Source organism: Rhinolophus sinicus, chromosome 6 (assembly GCF_057876585.1).
Source record: "Rhinolophus sinicus isolate RSI-liver-muscle chromosome 6, RSI-T2T, whole genome shotgun sequence".
Classification (NCBI taxonomy): Eukaryota; Metazoa; Chordata; class Mammalia; order Chiroptera; family Rhinolophidae; genus Rhinolophus; species Rhinolophus sinicus.
In genome coordinates this window covers 2,332,616-2,352,069 of record NC_142506.1, presented here as the reverse complement: position 1 = coordinate 2,352,069, position 19,454 = coordinate 2,332,616, and the positions used below count along the sequence as shown (strand labels likewise).

At 47.1% G+C, this 19,454-nt stretch overlaps 1 protein-coding gene across 6 annotated transcripts in view; it reads right to left on the bottom strand.

Annotated features, from left to right (window-relative positions):
• Positions 1 to 1,327: 1,327 nt before the first annotated feature.
• AGO2 (argonaute RISC catalytic component 2) overlaps positions 1,328 to 19,454 on the bottom strand; it is a 98,114-nt gene continuing 79,987 nt past the window's right edge. For 5 of the 6 annotated variants that reach the window (XM_074316918.2, XM_074316916.2, XM_088798931.1 and 2 more), the window contains exons 16-19: positions 18,635 to 18,769; positions 15,502 to 15,603; positions 13,391 to 13,590; positions 1,328 to 13,132 (exon numbers count right to left, since the gene is read on the bottom strand). In XM_074316918.2, coding sequence (XP_074173019.1) covers positions 13,024 to 13,132; positions 13,391 to 13,590; positions 15,502 to 15,603; positions 18,635 to 18,769 — 546 coding nt within the window. In that variant the 3' untranslated portion in view covers positions 1,328 to 13,023. Of the gene's footprint in view, positions 13,133 to 13,386; positions 13,591 to 15,501; positions 15,604 to 18,634; positions 18,770 to 19,454 lie in introns of those variants that run through there. The other variant, XM_088798930.1, reaches the window with a different exon arrangement.

Genomic DNA, 19,454 nt, shown 5'->3' with positions numbered 1-19,454 from the left:
CTTTGGGTGTACAGTTCTGAGTTTTGACAAATGCAGTCATGTAACCACCTCAGTTAAGATACAATAGTTTTATCATTGTATCGTTTATCAATAGTTTTATCACTGCCCGCAGTCTCCTCATGGTCAAAGTCAGTCCCACCCTTTACCTTGGCACCCGCTGAGCTGTTGTCTGCCCCTGTATCCAGAGTCCGCACTCTGCAAAGGACAATATAGAAAACAGTTGAAGTGCTGTGGGCTATGTAACCTCTGTCACAACTACTGAACCCTGCCACTGGACCAAAACAGCCAGAGACAACATTTAAAGGAATGGGCGTGGCTGCATTTCAATGAAACCATTTCTGGACACTGAAATTTGAATTTTGTATAGTTCCCATGGGTCTTCAAATGTTCGTTTGGTTGTTTTCAACCATTTTAGAATGTAAAAACTGTTCTTGGCCTATAGGCCACACAAAAGCAGTAAGTAGGCTGGCTTCGGCCCACAGAGCATGGTGTGCTGACCCGTCTCCAGTGTCCTGTAAATGGAATCACACAGGATGCAACCTTTGCGGCTGGCTTTTTATATTTAGCATAACGCATTTGCGATTTATCGTGTTGCAGGTTGTCAGGGGCCGATTCCTGTTTATTGCCGAGCAGGATTCCCTTGCATGGACACACCATTTGTTTATGAAGTTCCCAGATGGAGGATTCCCAGTTTGGGTGGTTTCGTTTTGATGATGATAAATAGAGCCCTGTAAACATTTATGTACAGAGAACGAATCCTTGGCCTGCTTTAGCAACAACGTACATCCTAGGGCTCGTCAGCCATTTTTGTTTTCTTAATCCAACCTCCTTTCCTTTCCCAACACCACATACTCTTTTTAGTACAGACAGAAGTCAATGGCTCCGTGAGGCCACCAGGCCTTTCAGAGCTGCACCTGCATGTGTACGCACAGCCTGGGCAGAGGCGGTTAAGTGACCGACCAGCAGGCCGGGAACCCTGGACGTGGTCAGCTGATTCCCACACAGCATGGAGTTCTGGGCCTCGCACTTGACGGGCTTAGTTGCTGTTTTTACTTCGTGCTTTCTCATGACTGCTGAAGCAGGAGTGCCCACCTCATCCTACAGCCCAGCTCTGTTCTGCTGTCCAATTCATTCCTATGGTTTTCATCCCCAACCCGATTCTCAGGGATAATGAGTGCCTAGCTCTGTTCAAGGAATAGGTCCAATGCTCGTAGAAGCCCCTAGACTTCTCTCACTGAAGGTACGCACCCACCTTGGGAGCCGGGGATCTGAACCTGTGCAGAAGGAATAAATAGGTAAGGAATTGAAGACCTCTGGGAGAGGCAGCTGTAAATACAGGGAATTTTATTTTACTTTTTGCTGACATACTATGAGGCAAAACAAAGTTGACACCATACAAAATAACTTTATAAAATATCATTCACATCATATTTTATCAGATTTACAGCATTCTGTGCATGTTAAAGGGGTTATGTAAGGACGTGAAAAAAACACTATGCCAAACTTTTAGTATTAGTTTATATACACACAGTAAGAAACAAAACAAATAACTGTTAGGTTTTCCATGAATTTATTGCAAAAATAGTGCAAACTACTTAATCTAGTAAGCTGTAAAACAAACTCGAAAGGACCCAGCTAAGCTTAAACACGACAATAGATGCTCAGTCTCAGCCTTTAGCTTTCCTCACCAGTTTCTCTTTTGTCAATCAAGACCACTCCCCATCTGTTCAGTTCAGGGTGAGTGCTGGGAATAGAGACGTGAAGACTGGCTCTTCAGAGACCAAACTGATGCGACTGCCTGATGCCAGCAACACCTTTAGGGTCATGCTACTTACTCAGTGGCAACTGTGTGAGGTCTGTGTTGAAAACATTAAGATGCCACAATGTTAAAGTTTGACCTTAGAAATAAGTTACCCAACCTCTTGACATGGAGAAAAGAACCAAGAAAGCAGCATGAACAGAAAGGATTGGGAACATTACTGTTTGCCGATACACATGGTACCCTTTTTCTCAGGTATATTTGGGTAAAGCATTATTCTACTGGTGGGCAACCTCTGAACAAGAAATCAAAGTGTTTTTCTGTTTGTTTCTGTTGTTTTTTTTTAAAAGGATACTGTATCCCTACACGGATGATTTTTAAATTTCTTTCAACAGTCTATTGGGGTCCAAAAAGCATATATCTAAACGAAATAATAAGAGCAAAACAAAATGCTACATATACAAGCTAAAGAAACAAAATGCAGCATATTCAGGTTTTTTTCTTGAGGTACCTATATAAATTGAATCACCTGCCCTAAAGTACTCTTGTTAGGTAAAAAACCAAATGCTTACTGGTGAGCCAATCATAGGGCATTTATTATTATTGAGAAAGTGCAACGACGCGGATCTTTATATGCAGCATACTAAAGGGTGATTTACTCTTTACAAAATATAGCTTAAGGATCAACCTGATGGGAGTTTAAAAATTAAAGACATTTAACTAGAATCATCCCCCCCCCTTTTTTTTTTTGAGATCCTGCAAAGCCTCCCAAATCAACTTTCAGAGTTTTGCCACTAAGGAATGTTGGTTCTCTCGTAAAATTCAGAGATCTCTTTAAAATAGTAAAACTATATACTACAGGAAAGATCCCTAATTTTTATTTCTTATTGGTACAAAATCAAATTCTTAAGACTCCAAAATATTGCGTTACCTCCAAAGAATTAAGTTAAAAAAGATCGCCATAGTAGGAAAAGTCTAGAATTGTAAACTGCCAAATATAAAAGCATCAATCTCTTATTTTCTCACCTGCCAGAAAGCTTTCCTAACTTATGGAAACCTGGGCGCTGCGGCTGAACGCAGGCCTTCCCCTCTCCAGGTGGCCTGTGAGCTCCCCTTTCTCTGTCCACGGCCAGTATCACCTCTACCAGGTCAGGAGAGACGATACTGACGACAGTCCATCTGCTGCTTATGAAATAAACTTATAGGCCAGAGGAAGAGGGGGCCCAAATGGCGAAAAAAAGCAATGATAAGAGTACACGTGAGATGTTTTTGGCCGCCCCTTCATTGGCACAGAAAATGAAGTGAGAGCTATAAATATATGCATAGAAGAGTTTGGAATTTGTTTGTAAAATGACACATTTTCTCTTGGATATATATATATATATATATATATATATATATATATATATATATATATATATATATTCTCATAAGAGGGCAGTTGGGATTCCAATATGTATTAGTGATTGGCTGGGGGGAATCTATCAAATTCCATGGCAAATTGGGCTTTTCTCACCACCTGCAATAGAAAATGTTTAATTTCATACTGATCTTTTTTTTTCCCCAATGCATTAGGATTCAACACAAAAGGCACAAAATAAATAAAAATATTATTAAATAAACGGAAATTATGACTTCAAGCTTCACGTGGAGTTGTATCTCACTGTTTGGTTATGTTTTCCAATTTAATTTGACAGACTTAGTAAATAGCACCCAACTGTTTAACTGAGGTAGATCCACATTGTAAAGAAAGCTGGGTCCCCTCCATTTTATGTCTAAATTTAAGATGCTTTTACAAAAACAAAAATCCATTGAATCGTATGCAGAAGCGATGGCAGGTGGCACTACCTGAAGAAAGCTTAGAACATGAGCGGGTTTGCAAATAAGATTTATGCCCAAATCATACTCTCCATCAGCCATAAATCAATCTCAGACTGGAGGGAATAAAATTCAAACATTTAAAAATAACCCTGAAAAAGTCTCAATACTTTCGGAACAGGTCTTTTTGACTGACTGCCACAGAAATGCACAAAGGTCCATTTTCATCAAGTGATGGCGACAGCCAAGCTAGACCAGAGAGAGAGAGAGAGAGCGAGAGAGAGAGAGAGCGAGAGCGCGAGAGAGAGAGAGAGAGAGAGAGAGAGAGAGAGATCTGTATCACTGAAAAGTTTCCTTTTGTAACTATGGAGAAAAGACTTGTTGAATTATGATATAGCATCTTGATCTGAACAGTTTACACTCACTCTGCCGAATATTTTTGCATACTCTGAAACTTACAAATTTAACATCTAATTAAGGCTTAATTTAAAGTGGCATTACCACCTAGCATCATGCAAGCATTGGACATCCTGAAAACACACAGAATGGCAGTAAACTAAAGACAAGGACATGAAGCCTCAGAATTGTATTTAGCAGGTACTATAATTTTATAATTAACTTTACAATTCATGTAGCAAATGAAACGTTACACAGAGAGGCCAATGGATATAAATACTTGTTTATACAGGAACTTGTCAATACAAGAAAGCACGGCACAGTTTCTATCTTGCAAGCACGAGACAGTGTCACATAGACCCCCCCGCACAGGCAGACAGTACGTAAGGGTACCTACCACCTGAAATGAGGCCCTGGTAGCTGCTCAGCTTCTTAGAAAATCGTAAACTTCAAATGGTCGTTATACATTTTGATTCAAAATGTCTTCTAAAATGTTTTACTGTGGGGGAAACTTAAGAAGGGGCAAGATCTACCTGTGGAACTTTTGAATTCATTTTTGGTTCTTTTTCAATTATTTTATAAAAATAAAATAAAACTAGAAAAGTTGATAAAACTCAGGGTTCAAACCCCTCAATACATATTAGGTAAGTAATCTGCAGTGTACCAGAGGTAAGAAAGAGCTGGATATAGACCCTACATTCTTGTATTTAATGAGTAATTAGCCACTTTGCTGCACAGAAACTTACAATTATTCTCTTAAAACTTTTTAGAAAGTAAAAACTCACTTGCCTCTACAGTTATAAAACATGAGCTTCAACAAGTACATTAAAATCCACTATCAAACTCGGGACTCAAATTCCAATTTAGTGCTAAACTATGGACTTTTGGGCTTTTAGTCAGGTGTGTATTTGGCTTTGAAGAGGAACCAAAACTGCGAATGTATTGTTTCCTCTGCAGCCAGGGCCTCTGCTGAGGGAAAAGCCATTGTCACTCAGCGTAGAGGGTTTGGGGTGATCAGAGAGCCAAGACGAGCCACCAAGAAGGCTTTTTGCCACATTTGTCAAAGAAGTTACGTTGCATTACTTTCCCCCACTTCAAACCAATAAAACCATCGCTTGACAGGGAAGGCTGGTTTCTTTAACTAGACCATCAGCCAAGAGAAGTGCTCAAAACCTGGCTTGAGAAGTCAGACCTACACACTGTGTTTCTGATTTGTCAGACCTGGAGTCCTGCGTGCGCAGCCCGAGCTGACACGCAAAGCCAGAGGAGCCCGACACCACAAAACAGAGGACACGAACGAAAGCATTCCAAATAAGGACGGGAAGACTGAATAGCACCTTACATCTGAGGACTACACACGCGTTGCACCAACACAATTCCAACTCCTGGATTAGGAATCTAGTTCCATTACACACTACATCCTCTTGCTGAGTGCGTAGGCCTCACGTACAGTCATGGTCAGTGCCTGACTAAGAGATGGGCCTTGTACCGGTGTCCCGGGGTCCCCACAGGTGGAGAACATGGAGGCCAGGGCAGGGGAGAAATCACGTGACCGGAGCCTAACGTTTTCTGACACGAGACAGTAAGCGCGGACACGACAGTTTACAAAGTCAGGAGCTGGGGAGCAGAAGCAGTGCCAAAGGCGGCAGGGCAGTTACTGACCTGTGGGATGGCACAGGCTCACTTCCCAGAAAGAATGCAGCCCCACCAGGATTCTCAGAGGACACCAACGACGAGACGTTAAAGGCACAGAGGCTGACACTGGGTCTTCCAGAACACGCGTGGCCTGGTACCAACAGAGTCCCAAGGAGGCCTGGGGACCACCTGCTTCTGGGATCAGAAGGGCCTGCCCGCTCCCTCCACCCCGATTGTTCCCACAACCCCCAGAGTTCAAAGGGGCCTCAGGTCCCCCACATGAGCACCTACTTCTATCAAGTGGCCCGATGGTGTGGGCCCTTCTTGGGATCAACTCACGGTTTTTAAGGATCTTGAAGATTCAGAAATACTGAGTGACTTTGGCCCCAACATCTAGTTCCTGGAGACACTTGCGGGGAAGAGTTAGTATTTGGTGTTCCAGCTTGAACTGCTTCAGTCAAGGGAGGTTGGAAATAGGAGCTAATGCAGCCTCCTCCAACCCCCCGGGAAGGGGGTGGGGGAAAGTGAGGACTCACTGTTCAGTCAGACCACAAGGGCATTTAAAGCTCTCACACATCTAAAATTTGTCCATCAGCCAATACGACAGAGAAGTGTTAACCAAAGCACCTACCACTCCAGTTCTCTCCTTTTCGGATCATCTTTTGTGAATGCAAACGGGGTGAGCGAGGCCCACCTCAGGATTCTGGAGACAAGCATACAAAACGCTGATGGGTGCATCTGAGTTCAACAGTTCACATCACCACATTGAGCAGGGGGCACTGGGCAGTGTCCCCTGAAATGCCCTGTGTGGGATTCTGGCTGAAAACGAGGCCAGCCCAGAGACCCCAAGCAGCCTTGGAGTCAGGTCAGCAGCCATGTGGCCCCTGCCACACACACACATCCATGCTTCTTGGGGTAGACAGTGTGATCGCAGAATTACAATAATTCTTAGAAAGACCGCGAAGGACACTTAGCTCTTTCAGAATTAAAGCACACCATACACCATGGAAAGCATCACAACTCTAAACAACAGGGTTAAAGGCAATTACTTCCACGTGATGATGTACTTGGGACGTCTCTGGGCCAAAGCCAAGGTCGGATGAGCATCCAATAGGAGAGCACGACCACCTCAACACACCCAGACGCCGGTCATTGCAAAACTGCCGGCCTGTACCTCCAGAATTGAAGAGCGAACCAAGGGAACACTTCGGAGCCAATGCCAGCCTCCTGAGGACGAGACGACGGGGATCCCAGAAAAGAGACACAAAGGAGGCAGCACGTGATGACCGACCCACGGCAGCTGGGGGCAGGGGACCTTTCTGACAGCAAAGTGGTTAATCACAGGGAAAATCTGAACGGCTCCCAGGATGGGGGTCCTGCACGTGGGTGCCGAGCGTGGGAACGTCACGGTGGCACCCGTGTTCCTTTCAAACAAAGGGCCTTGGATTTGAACAGAACGTTCTGCTTTCAAGCTTTAGATCAGTATTAAGTCGGGAGCGACAGGGCCTCCAGGTTCCAAAGCCAAAGGTCAAGGACACCTGCAGCGTTTTTCAAAACGATGCAGCTACTTTTAGAGTGTTTAAAAAGAGAGGAGAGAGCAGAGGGAGCCGTTTGTAATGCAGTCATACGTAAAGCAGAAAAAAAAAGTGCTTCTTATATGAAACAGGGAGGCGAGGAACCAGGAAAGCAGGCCGGTCGAGGTTCCGGCCGCACTCGGCCCCACAGAGACTCCCGGACTCTGGCTGGCGGGCGCGAGAACTGCGGGGACCGCAGAGAAGCAGCCCGTGTCATTCCTGCTGGCCACAGGGAGCCCTAGGACCTCGGAGCCGGGCAGCCCTGAGGAGGTGCCGGCCCACACTGATCCCTCAGGGGGGAGGGGACTACCCACAGGTCACAGTATGGCACACACGTTTTCAAGCCAGAACTGAACAGAGATGTTCACAATTCAGTTTATTCGGCAACGTTTTGGCTATTTTCAGTGTGGACAGCTACACTTACGAGGAAACATGAATCTACTGAGAATTCAGAGGTAGCCTTATCTGCATTTGCTTTTTTTAAACTAAAACGTATTTATTTAGAAACCACCTTCTGTAGTGATTTGGCTGAGCCAATACATTCACTTGAGACAGTAACATGGCAAAACATCCAGAACAGCATGACGCGGGGGCACCGCGACCGCACCGACGTGACATTTGCACACACGCAGGTGACATATCGGGTGTAAGAGCTCCTTTGTGCGTCGGATACTGGCCAGCCCGACCATGAACAGAATTAAACACTGTGGGTTGGAGCAAATACTACGAGCCTAGCAGAAATTACAGAGCATAAAGGAACAGGTCTCTCTCTGGCATCTATGGGTTAAGCCACAGATGACGGTTTTGACACAATAGTGGCCGCATGGCTTTAAAATGATGGTCGACCAGAGAGACGCCAGAGAGCCCCCCCCACCCTCTGAACAGCGGCCACACAGATGCTTCCTAACCAAACTGTCTAACGCTGGACGGAACCAGAGGGAAATGCTTTCAGGATTCATGGCAAACAACAAGGAATTAAATAGACCACAAAACTGTTCAAAGGATTTATAAAATAATCCTCTTACAATGCAATCTTCAGACCTCAAGGAGAGAGCCCACTTTCCTTTCAACAGATTGCAAACTTCCTTTCAGAAACACAAGAAAACGAGGCTAATTTGTCCTTCATGAACGGCCAGCAGACACGAGGCTAAAGAACAGGATTATGTCCACACAACTCTAACACGTAATACTGAAAAACATGGCAGTGTCACTAACACAAAGCAACGTGCTGTAGCCGTGTCATTTCTGCTATCCTAAATCTATTTACAATCATTTCAAACAAGTACAGCAGATGCAAAGTTGGACGTAATAAAAAGGAAGTTGTCAAAATCAGTGCAATTATTGTGAGTTGAAAATTTTCCTTACAAAAAAAGAGTCAGCATGTGTGTGTGACACGGACAGCGCCCCGACAAAGTCACACGCACACTGTGTCTGCACCACCAACACGCCACAGCAGGCAGCCACAACTGCTGGCACTGCAGCTAGGAGAGGGTATTTTCGGAGACTTTGGGCAAGGGCTTACAACATAAATAAAAGTTGCATTTATGAAAGTGAGGCATATGAACACTGAGGGGGTTTCTACTATTGTACATTCCTTTTCTCGTGAGCGTGAGAGATGAGTCAAAGAGAGGTCACAGGGAAATTTCTATGGCTTGTCTGGGCCACTGGGATTGTCCACTGTCTGGATTATGTCAACTTCTAACGGCCCTCCTATAGGATCTGCCTTAGGTGTAGGAAAATGCCCATGAAAATCCTTTTAACTGTCCGACAGCTCAAAGTCCCGTTGGACTAGCCCCAGATCCTGACGGCTCCAGGAAACAAGCCAAGTGCTTCCATGACGTCGGGCAAGCAAGAGACGCTGGCCCAGCCCCACAGGCCTTCTAGGGACAGTCTGGTGTCCCCCATGCACGACGCTTGGCTGGTCCAGCCTTAACATATTGTATCAAATATATAATTTGACTGAAAAACTGCCTTGCAAAAATAAAATTTAAACCACCCCGCAGATCAATGTAAAGTTACATCGCTGCATATACAAGAAAAACAATTTATCCAGAAAAATTACATTTGTGGCTTTCAAAAATAAACCATCCAGCAAACTTGAAGGTAAACATTAGGTGATTTATAAAAGTTGGGGAAGATCATTTCTATCATATGTATCAGGTACCACCTGCTCTGCGATATCCGCATTGGAAAGGAAAAAATAAATAGCAACATCTGCATTTAACAACAATAAAAATAACATACAACATCAATAACCCCCCCCTCCCAACCCTGCTGGAGGAACTGAGCCCAACTTGTCCTTTGTAACCAGCGCTCAATCATCTGCACTAAATGGCAGGAGTAGCAGTGCTTACAGCCCCTCAAGCAGCACGGAAGTCATTGCGTCCCCAACAGTCCCCCTCGGGGCCTGCCGTGCCCGGGGTCGTCTGTGGTTCTGGGGTGCACACATCCATCCGAGCAAGTGTGAGAACACTACCAAAAAGACACAGAATCTTGAAAAGAAAAGGCAGCCCCTAATATGTAGTGAGTCAAGTGTACGTGTGAAGACTTCTCAAAGCAGAAACTCCAAACCAAAACCCAAATGAAACGGTCCCTTTCTAAAAAGTACAGGTCTGGCCAATTGTACAAAATTTACCTGAACCAGGGGAATCTGAGTGTAGACTACAGACAGAGCTGGGGGTAGTCTTAACGTCACCAAGGGGTAAAATCATGGCGACTTTGACGGCTCCTCAGGGTTTCTTTAGGGCGAGAGCTTGTCCAATGTACTAGATGGTGATGGGATGGGAATACATGACTCTTTCCTGAAGTGGATATTTTAAAATATACTAGGAACAATACCAGTACAGGAATCTCACTGCGACACCTCTTTTAAAGAGGCGAGATCAATCTCTGTTTTTCTTGGAAATCAAAAGCGACTTCTACGTCACCATTTTCACATTCAGTTTGCTTAAAGCAAGGCACACCTTACTTAACGGTGGGGTGGGGCGACGCCAGTCAAGTGTGGGGGGCCCCCTCTCGGCCGTGGGCATGAGGTAACCCTGTGTGGGTGCGAGAACAGCCTGAAGATGGCAAGGGGCCCCCCCTTGGCTTCCAAATGAACAGGGCCTGGTCTGTTTCTACTGCACTGTGAGGTTTCACACTGCCTCAGAACTCAGAATTGATCCTAATCATGGGGGAACTGGTGGAAATTTGGGAAAACAACTGTTTACCTGAGAGATTGTAATGCCAGCCATTCAAATTCTGAATCATCAGACAGGTACTAAGGTGCGCGGCCAACCCAGCTGGACACATTTGGTCTGTTAATGTTCTTAGTGTGAGAAGTTTCATAAAACAAGCAGAGGGCTGTAAAAAGCACCCTTCTCAAAGTACTTTGGCCCACGGAAAAGAAAACTTTGCCTTCAAAATAATTTAAAAAAAAACAACAAAGAAAAAAGAAATTCGGGTCCAATTTTCTGCCAGCCTGCAATCTTTCCTAGGTTTTAGCTTAGAAAACGTCTCCTTGCATTACTGCTGGGCCTTCCCTCCTCAGAAAGCTCTAGATCAGGGCCTCTCAGACTTCAGGCAACCCTGGAGAACTGACTTCAGGAGGCGAGCGGCCAGCCCAGGAGTCCAAGCACCACACTGCCTGCCACCGAGATCCCAGGGGTAGAAACACCCCCTCTTGAGAAACATGGTTCTAGGTGATCCTGAAAATGGCCGAAACCAACCTAATTTCAGAATTTAAAACTGTATCTGAAGACTCCCTCCCCGGCTTGAATGCTCCTAGTCATTTAAGCCAAGGACGTATTGGTATTCTTCTGAAAATAGCAGAAAGTGCCACTTGCCAACAAAACGACAGGGAACTGCAACATTTCTTAGAGCAGAGGCTTCTGTCATTTAAAAAGACAAAAAAAAAAAAAAAAAAAAAAAAAAGATACAGCAAGAGACTAACGCCTTAATAAGACACTCACATGCACACACGGTCACACACCCGTACACACGCACGCACCACTCTGAGTAGATAGCTTCACAAACAGTCATCCCTTTGTTATCTCCACCAAAATCCAGGCCGAGTGTCCACGACAGCGCCACCCGCAGTTCCCTGCCGCCGCCCGCCCCTTGCAACCGGCAGACAAGACAACAGAGGTGGGTACTCACTCCAGCAAGAGGTACCCCTATGGGGCCCCTCATCCACAACAGTGCCACCGGCCAGGTGGGGAAGGCCGTCAGCAGGGACAGGAAACCTACAGAGCACAAAGCAGCACTGGGGAAGGTTTGTGTCCTTCCTTGAACCTCTACATGAATGTGGACTATGAAATTAATGAAACTGCCTACAGGGACAAAAGGCCCCATTAGCCCAAACAGAGGTGTCTGGTGTTACCCTTCTTGAGCTGTCCATGGTACCACTCTGAGGGCAATGGTTTCTAGATTGGCAAACCCACGTCCGGGGCTCAGAACGCACATCCCAGCAGGAGGGTCTGCCTCTTCCGCTGGCTTCCGTCAGCCATCGTCCTGAGGGCAGGGCTCCGTCACTGACTGGGGGCCGTGCACCCATCACAGAGCCGCCACCAACAGCTTTCTAAGTGTTTCAGTGCATAGATCCTATGAGACTTGTGGGACAACACCAGACACAGAGGGAAGGAAGTGCGCTCTGACACACGGATTTGCTTCCCGGGAGTGGAAGGGTACATACATTCCATTGTGCTTAATCGGCTGAGCAACACACGGGCATGAGGCAGGGAGGGTGTTGAGTGACTGCTGGGAGCAAACCCGGAGCTCCCGACGGTGCAGGCGTCATAATCTACACCGAGGGGAGGCGGGCCGCTGTCACATTAAGTCGACTGCATACTCCTGTACTTAAGCACGAGAACCACAAGAGGTGGTCCAGTCTCCAGGCTCCGAAACACTCTTGATATGCTAAACAGATCACAAGAAGCACCCCGTAGTCAATAAAATGAAAAACAGCATCTACCTATCACATTAATACTGCAAACCAGATATATATATTTTTTCTTACATTAAAGACAAAACAGTGAAAAAGGATTGTACTATATTTATCACCACAGACCCGTATTCTTTAGAAACTTTGGAAAATAAATGTCACAGTCCTATAGGACAAATCTTATGATTAGACTGTCAGCATATTGTCCTTTTTCTTTTTTTAAATAAATTTTTATTAAAATGGCACTTGTCTGCCAATCTCTCTGGACCTAGGTATGTTGTAAACGCACGTGGACCACCTTCTGCCACCACTCCTTATTTCGAGCTGAGTGAAAGGCGGGCAGTGGCAGATCGAGACACCTGTGGGTGCCCTGGCACGGCCCCCTGCCCTTGGGTCCTGAAGAGCTTGCGGAAGCCAAGTCAGGAGCACACCAGTCTCACTTTCAAATCAACTTTAGTGACATCAGAATGTTCAAGGCTTTAAAACCACAATTGTGTTTTGTGTTGCTTTCACTCTCTGAGAATGTTCACAGCTAGTTTGAGCCCATCAATTTCATATAGAATCATGTGTTACAAACAAGTAAATTGAATGACCTAATAAATTAAAAATGTTTTAAAGCCCTGAGTTCATAGACTGCTTTTAGGAGATGTTTAGGAAACATGGGACTCTATTTTAATAAGCAGCTTATAGATTTTGGCAAACCATCATTTCCTACGACAATGGGGTCTCATACAGGTCTGCAGTTCAAAATCCGAGTTTGAAATCTGGGACGGAAGGCATTCTGGAAAACGGAGACTACTAAAATCAATGACGTCTCATGTTCAATGCTGGCTGTCACGGAAGGGCTGGGCGTCTGTTGGTCTGAGTGTAGCTGGTCTCATGTGAATCCAACTCGGCACACAATCGTAAACACGACCACGTCACGCGAAGTACATGGTACGCAGTGTGTCCTGATGGACTTGGACCGCCTTGGCCAGTGCCTGATGGTCTCGTCCGTTACTCTGCCCGGAGGTATGGCTTCCTTCAGCACTGTGGGGACAGGGGGACACAGAGAGTGCAGCCTTTAACGCAGCATGGGGCAGCATCCTGATGACTGAGTCAGACCTGTGGGGAAGCGGCCACACACACAGCGACCAAGTGGCAGCGAAGATGCTGGCACGTGGCCGCCTGCGGTCTGCTCCAGCCATGGTGACCCCGCTGCTTCCCACTCTGGAAGCGCAGCTGCCAAAGCCTGCTTCCGAAATGACCCCCGCGGTGACCTCCAGCCAGGAGAGGCCTGCCACTCACCTGTCATGTTCTTTGTCCACCAGGTGGTACCTGGCCCGGAACGCCACCAGGTGAGCGTAGTACGCCGGGGCCGGGATGGACACGGAGCGCGTGCAGCGCACGTAGGTGTGACATAGCTGGTAGGTGAGGATCTGCAGCTCATCGGAGGAGAAACGATTGTCGTCCCAAAGCACGTGATAGTGGGAAGGCCTGCTTGTTCCCTGAAAGCAGATCGGAGGGTCAGAGAGAGGGCCAGGGCTCCCATGCCACACGGAGCTGCTGAGACCGGCTGCGCTGAGCCAGACGCTTCACAAGGGACACAGTGGGAGAACATCTGACAAACAGGTTACCATGTATTAGTATAAAAAGGCATCAGAGCCGTGTATCTTATCCCCCCATTTGTAAACCACAGGCTTTACACACAGTTGTTTACATATAGAAAAATCATAGGAAAAGAGGAAAAACTACAGAAATGGTTATTCAGAGGACAATGTGTCATTTGTACATATCAGGTTTTCTAAGACTATTTATTTACAGGCAAGAAAAAAACTCTCTTAATAAGAGTTACGTATTAACACTTTTTAAATGGGAGTTTGAACGGGTGTTTTTATGCAGTTTCTGTAGTTAGCAATCTTTTGAAACGGAAGGAAGTGGGAGTTGGTGGCCTTGCCACCCACCTCAGCAGCGAGCAGAAGGTGCTGGCACTGAGCCAGCTGCTGCACTGCTCGCCCGGTGCCCGCTCAGGGGTGGGTCTCTGTGGCTTCTCCCTGCCCGCCTCACCTCCCGCCCTACCCCAGCCAGCCTGCAGGCTCCCGGTGCCTGGCTAGCGCCTGCGTAAGGCTCTCAGGAACTGGTGGCAGACATTCTTAACCAGCGTACACATTCCGGTGCCCCACTTTGGGGACTTACTTGTTGGCTATCACAGGGGCCTGTGGACAGCGGGGTGTTTTACACAAGAGGGTCTGCCGAGGACAGAGCGTTGGTGGCAGAGCAGGCCATCTTGAGGCAAATTTTATGTCACAGCACCTAACTACCTTAGCAGAGGAGAGTTCCCCCATTAGAAAGTGCCTGGGCAGGAAACAGAGGAGGAAGGTTTAGCCATTAAACAAACGAAAGAGGCCCCGGAAAGTGAGGGCTCCGCCTACCAGGAGGAAAGCCAGAAAAAGAGAATATGCCTCAGCGCACAAAGTCCAAATATTCCCGACACGGTCCTTGACAAAGAAGGCGGGCCAGCCTGACATACGACATGACATGAACACGGGACAACTTGCACTAATGAATGGTGCACAGCCCTGGGCTCTCTGTTCTTTAGCTTTCTTTTTAACAACCCTTTAAAACTGTAAAAACCCTTCTCAGCCCACACGCCAGTGTGCCTGGCCCTGTTCTGGGTCCACAGCATGTAAAGGATGTGGATGGGTGATTCTTTCCCGTGGAATATTAAAGGTATAGAGCTCATGGCGCAGTCCCCCAATTGTAGCATCCAATCCTTTGGGGAGGGATATTTAAGTCCTTACTTACACTCTGAAAACCCAAGCCCCCTATGATGAGGTGCCCTTAGGCAGGGACAGGCAGCCAGAAGTAAGTGCCTCCTGTCCCAAGGGGCATGGCTTCCCAGATCCTGGAGACTCAGCTGACAGTGGATGCAGCTGGACGTGGCACTTCCGTGGTGACAACGTGCCCTCGGGGTCTCCCTCAGCCAGCTGGGGGGTGTCCTCTCTGACAAAGGCCAGGAGAGCCTCACGCTGACCTTCCCTCTATGCCCAGTGAACGTGGGTGGAGGGGAACACAGGGCTGAACGCTGCCAAGTGGGCGCGAGCTGACATGGAGGCGTCACCTCCTCGACCTCACCTAGTTTGCTGCTCCTTCTGCCTGGACCTCACAGCATCTAACCTGCCCCTGCCCCCTCCCACAGCATCCCAGTGGGGCTTTACTTCCCAGCACCTGGCCATCCCGAGCCTCTGGTCACTGGTTAACTGCCCGACACCCCTTGCGACGGGCTGGGGACGGAAACTCTAGCTGCTCACCAGTGGTGTACCTGGCACGAGGTTCACGCTCTGCATACATTTGCTGAACGTGTGGACGAAGTCACAGAGACCTCGAGATTTTGTCTGAAGGGAACCCTCTGTCCTTACCTGGATGCCAGCGTGACTGCACAGGTAGAAGTCAAACTCGGTTGGGTGGGTGATCTTCGTGTCCACGGTTGTGCCTGCTGGAATGTTCCCGCTTTTCCCAACCTTGAGCAACACAGAAGCCCGTTAGACACGTCCAGGGGACAACAAAGCAAAGCCAGCAAGCCACCCTCACCCCACGGCCTGCCAAGACTGGGCTTTTCTGGCAGAGGCGGCCCTACTTGCAAGTCTTTAAATTGGCCGATACACTTGCACAGTGCTCCAGTATTACAATACAATTTAATAAATACTACCAACCAAATTAAATTCGTTCCTGCTCTGTCTGGGCGGTTGTCATTTTCATCATGTCTCATACAGGCCCACAAGGGAAACGCAGTGCCTTGCCTTCACCAAAGAACTCGCGTGTAACACTGAGGGTGCTTCAGTATTGTGGAGGTCAAAATGGAAACTGTCACCAGCACACAAATCTAAGACTGTGGATGACGGACACGTGACGGGCCATCATCCATGCACAAACACCCACGACATTTAAGGCACGAGAGTTAGGAAACCCTGAAAGCCATCGGGTCTTCTGCACTTAGCCAGAGGCTTAGCCACCACCGCAGACTGCGAGGAGTTGGAGTGCGGGCGGGGCCTCCGTATTACACCGCACTGCTTAAGTCCCCAAAGGTCCCCTACTGCTCCCACAGCAGCGGCCCCCAACTCCAGAACTGTACCCCAACTAGTCACTAAGTCACTGATTAGTTTTCAGTTGTGCAATATTTCAAATATACACACACAGAAGAGTAGCCCCTTCACATGTATTTTTCTACTTCTTGCCGAACTTTTGCATGCCTTGAGGTTTTTAAAAAGCAAAATAATTGATCATAGTTCTCCCCCTCTGTATCCCTTCTATGTTGCTGTCTCAAATTTATACTTTATTATTCCCACACATACTTTTATTTTCGCTACATATTTAAGTCTCCATTGGCACGATACTGTTACTCTGCAGGTCTGAAAACTGTGCTCATGTATCACATATTCTGCTACTTGCTGTTTTTTGCCTCAATATTACAATGTTGAGGTGTATTCATTTGATATACTTTATTAACTTTCATTGCCATATAGAATGCCAATCACAATCTTTTCTCCTGTTAGTAGACAGGAGATAAGTTTTTGATATTACCATATTTCCCCGAAAATAAGCCCCAGTTAAGATCATCAGCCAGACGGATGCATTTAGTATGTTAGGACAACGTTCCAGCAGATGACATGACTGTATTTGAATAAATGTAGATTGTTGTACATGAAAAAATAAGACATCCCCTGAAAATACGCCCTAATGCGTCTTTTGGAGCAAAAATTAATATAAGACCTGGTCTTATTTTCAGGGAAACACGGTAGACACAACAGGCGTGTGGGTTTCTCTATGGTCGATCTCTCTAGAATTGCCAAAATGCAGTCCAAGTTGGTTATCAGTTTGTACTCCCATCAAAATCATATGAGAGTCCTCTTCGTAGGAACGCATGACGGTGGCCAAGGAGGATGGTAAGTGCTTTCTGTGGCAGCTTAGTTAACTCTCCCAACGTCCCAGGAAGGTGATGGGGGTGGGGGACGGGGGCTGGCAGCCTGTACACCGAGGGGCTGGACTGCAGCCAGGCACACCGCCCTCAGCTTTCTCTGGACCTGGGACCCATCCTTCCTACACCTTCCTGCACCAGGCTTATTTGATGGTTCTTTTCTTGTATTACAGCGAATGTATCTAAGTCTACATGCTTATCTCCAAGCACTGCGTTAGCCCCACTGTCTGGGGCTTGATATGAAAGTGTCTTGTTTTCGTTCAGTTCTGATTATTTTGCAGTTTTTATTCTCTTTACATGTTTAATGCATGTGCTACTTAGAAGTGAATTAAGAATTTCAAGCTTTCTTTAAATGTCTTTTTCTACTGTTGGTTTAAAATTCAATTGCATAATGATCAAAAAATGTAGTCTGTACAATACTGAGGCCTCCTTTGTCACCTGGCATGAGGCCAACTTTCATAAGCCTTCCACGTGCTCTCAGCTGTCACAGGCGGGATCTTATCTATGAGATCTGGCTTGTTTGTGTCACGCTTCCAATATTCAGTTCATACCAACGTGCCTGTTTCGGCGTCTGATGGTGGTGTGCCTGACCATACCCCTTGGATAGCGGGTCTGCCCATTTCTCCTTGCAATCCTGTCAGTTTCTGCTTGACTTTTTCCCCACCTATTTGTAGGTCATGGTGTTAGGTACAGTGAAGCTCACTGTTGTAATCTTCCTGGTCGGTCACCCCTATGATTGGGACCGTCTCCCTTTTTCTCACTACTTTTCTCAGTCTCCATTTTGTCTTCCATGTAGACAATGAGCATTTCCTGTGCTGAGTCACCACAGCGGTGGCAGTGGCTGCTGTGCCGTGCCTGCCTTGGGTACTGGGTGGGTATTAACCCACGGGCTTCTGGCCCTGCCGGGACCAGCGTGAGGGCTGCTCACTGTCTGTCTAATTCTCTCCTTCTGGGCGGGTCTCTTTTCTGAGGTAGCTACCTCGAGTGTTTGCAGCTTTAGGATGGTGTGGATTTATTTACATAAATCCTGCTGGGAACACAGAAAACACTTTAACCTGAGGACTGCCATCTTGCTTTAACTGGGGAGAATTCCTAGCAGTTACATCTGCAAAGCTCGCTTCTCCCTGTGCTTATCCTTCTGAACTCTGGAAAACACAGGTGTACGGAGGAGCCTGCTCACCCGCCACCTCTTACCTCCTCCCCAGCCCCCGGGCGAGCTCGCAGAGCCACCTTCCAACCCCCAACTCCCCGAGGCCTCCCAAGGTCGCTCCATTTCACTGCACCCTTTACGATCGCTGTCCGTTGCTGTGGTTCTAACAGGTTCTTTTTCAGAGCCACCTCTATGGCAATTTTGTTACCAGATAGAGGACGTGTCCCGCCTGGTCCTGGCACCAGAACTGCGGGGTTTACAGGTCCCCACTTCCCACCACACTGACAGCCCTTCTCTGACACCTCAGGCTGGGTCCCCACGAGCCCTGCCAAGGACAGCCCCCCCCCCCCCCCCAGAATCCGGGACGGCAGCAGCCGGCACCCACGCTCGGCGCTGAGGCCCCACAGCCCGGGCCGAGGACACGTACCCGCTCGTTCTTATCCGTACAGAAGAGCCGCGTGTGATGCCTCTTCTGGACCACGATGAATGTGATTCCGGGCTGGTAGTCTTTTTCCAGCTTGATACAAGCCTCGCGGATGGCCAGCAACTCGTGGTGGAGAACCTAAGGGGAAGAAAGAACATGGCTGTGGACTGGTTTGTTTTTAGGGTCTCCTGCCACCTTAAAATAGATCCCTTAATATCTACTGTTTGACAAATATTTGTAGTTGAGTCTTCAGTCCCACAGGCTTGTTACTAGCTGTGTGCCTTTGTCTTTCTGAGCCTATTTCTTTATTTACATACTGGAGCGAATGATGCCGAGGATTCAAAGTCAAGTGAGGTAATGCATAAACATGCTTCGACACAGTGTGTGGAACCTCCTAAGTGCTCAGGGAACGGCACCGACCACACAGAGCCGCAGTGAGGCACTATGGGAAACACACATGAACACATCAGTTCAACAACTTGCTTCTGGATCAGAGAGGAAGGAGAGGATCTCGTAGGAAAAACACTGGCTTAGGAGACAGGCCCAAGTTCAAGTGCTAGCTAGCTCGACCACTAAGTAGCCATTATTTTCTCTGATCCCGTTTCTCACTTTTAAAATGAGAACATCCTACCTTGTGAGCTTGCTGTGAAGACAAAGTAATGTACAAAGCACGTGGTACATAAGCCCCTGGGAGTTAGGGTGCAAGGATGGTAGGACCTCGTCTTGTTCCCACCATCTGTCGTCAGATCTAGACGTGCAGACAACCCATGACTCGTGACGAAGGCAGATACGGGGTCCACACGCCTGAGATTTTAGTGACTGT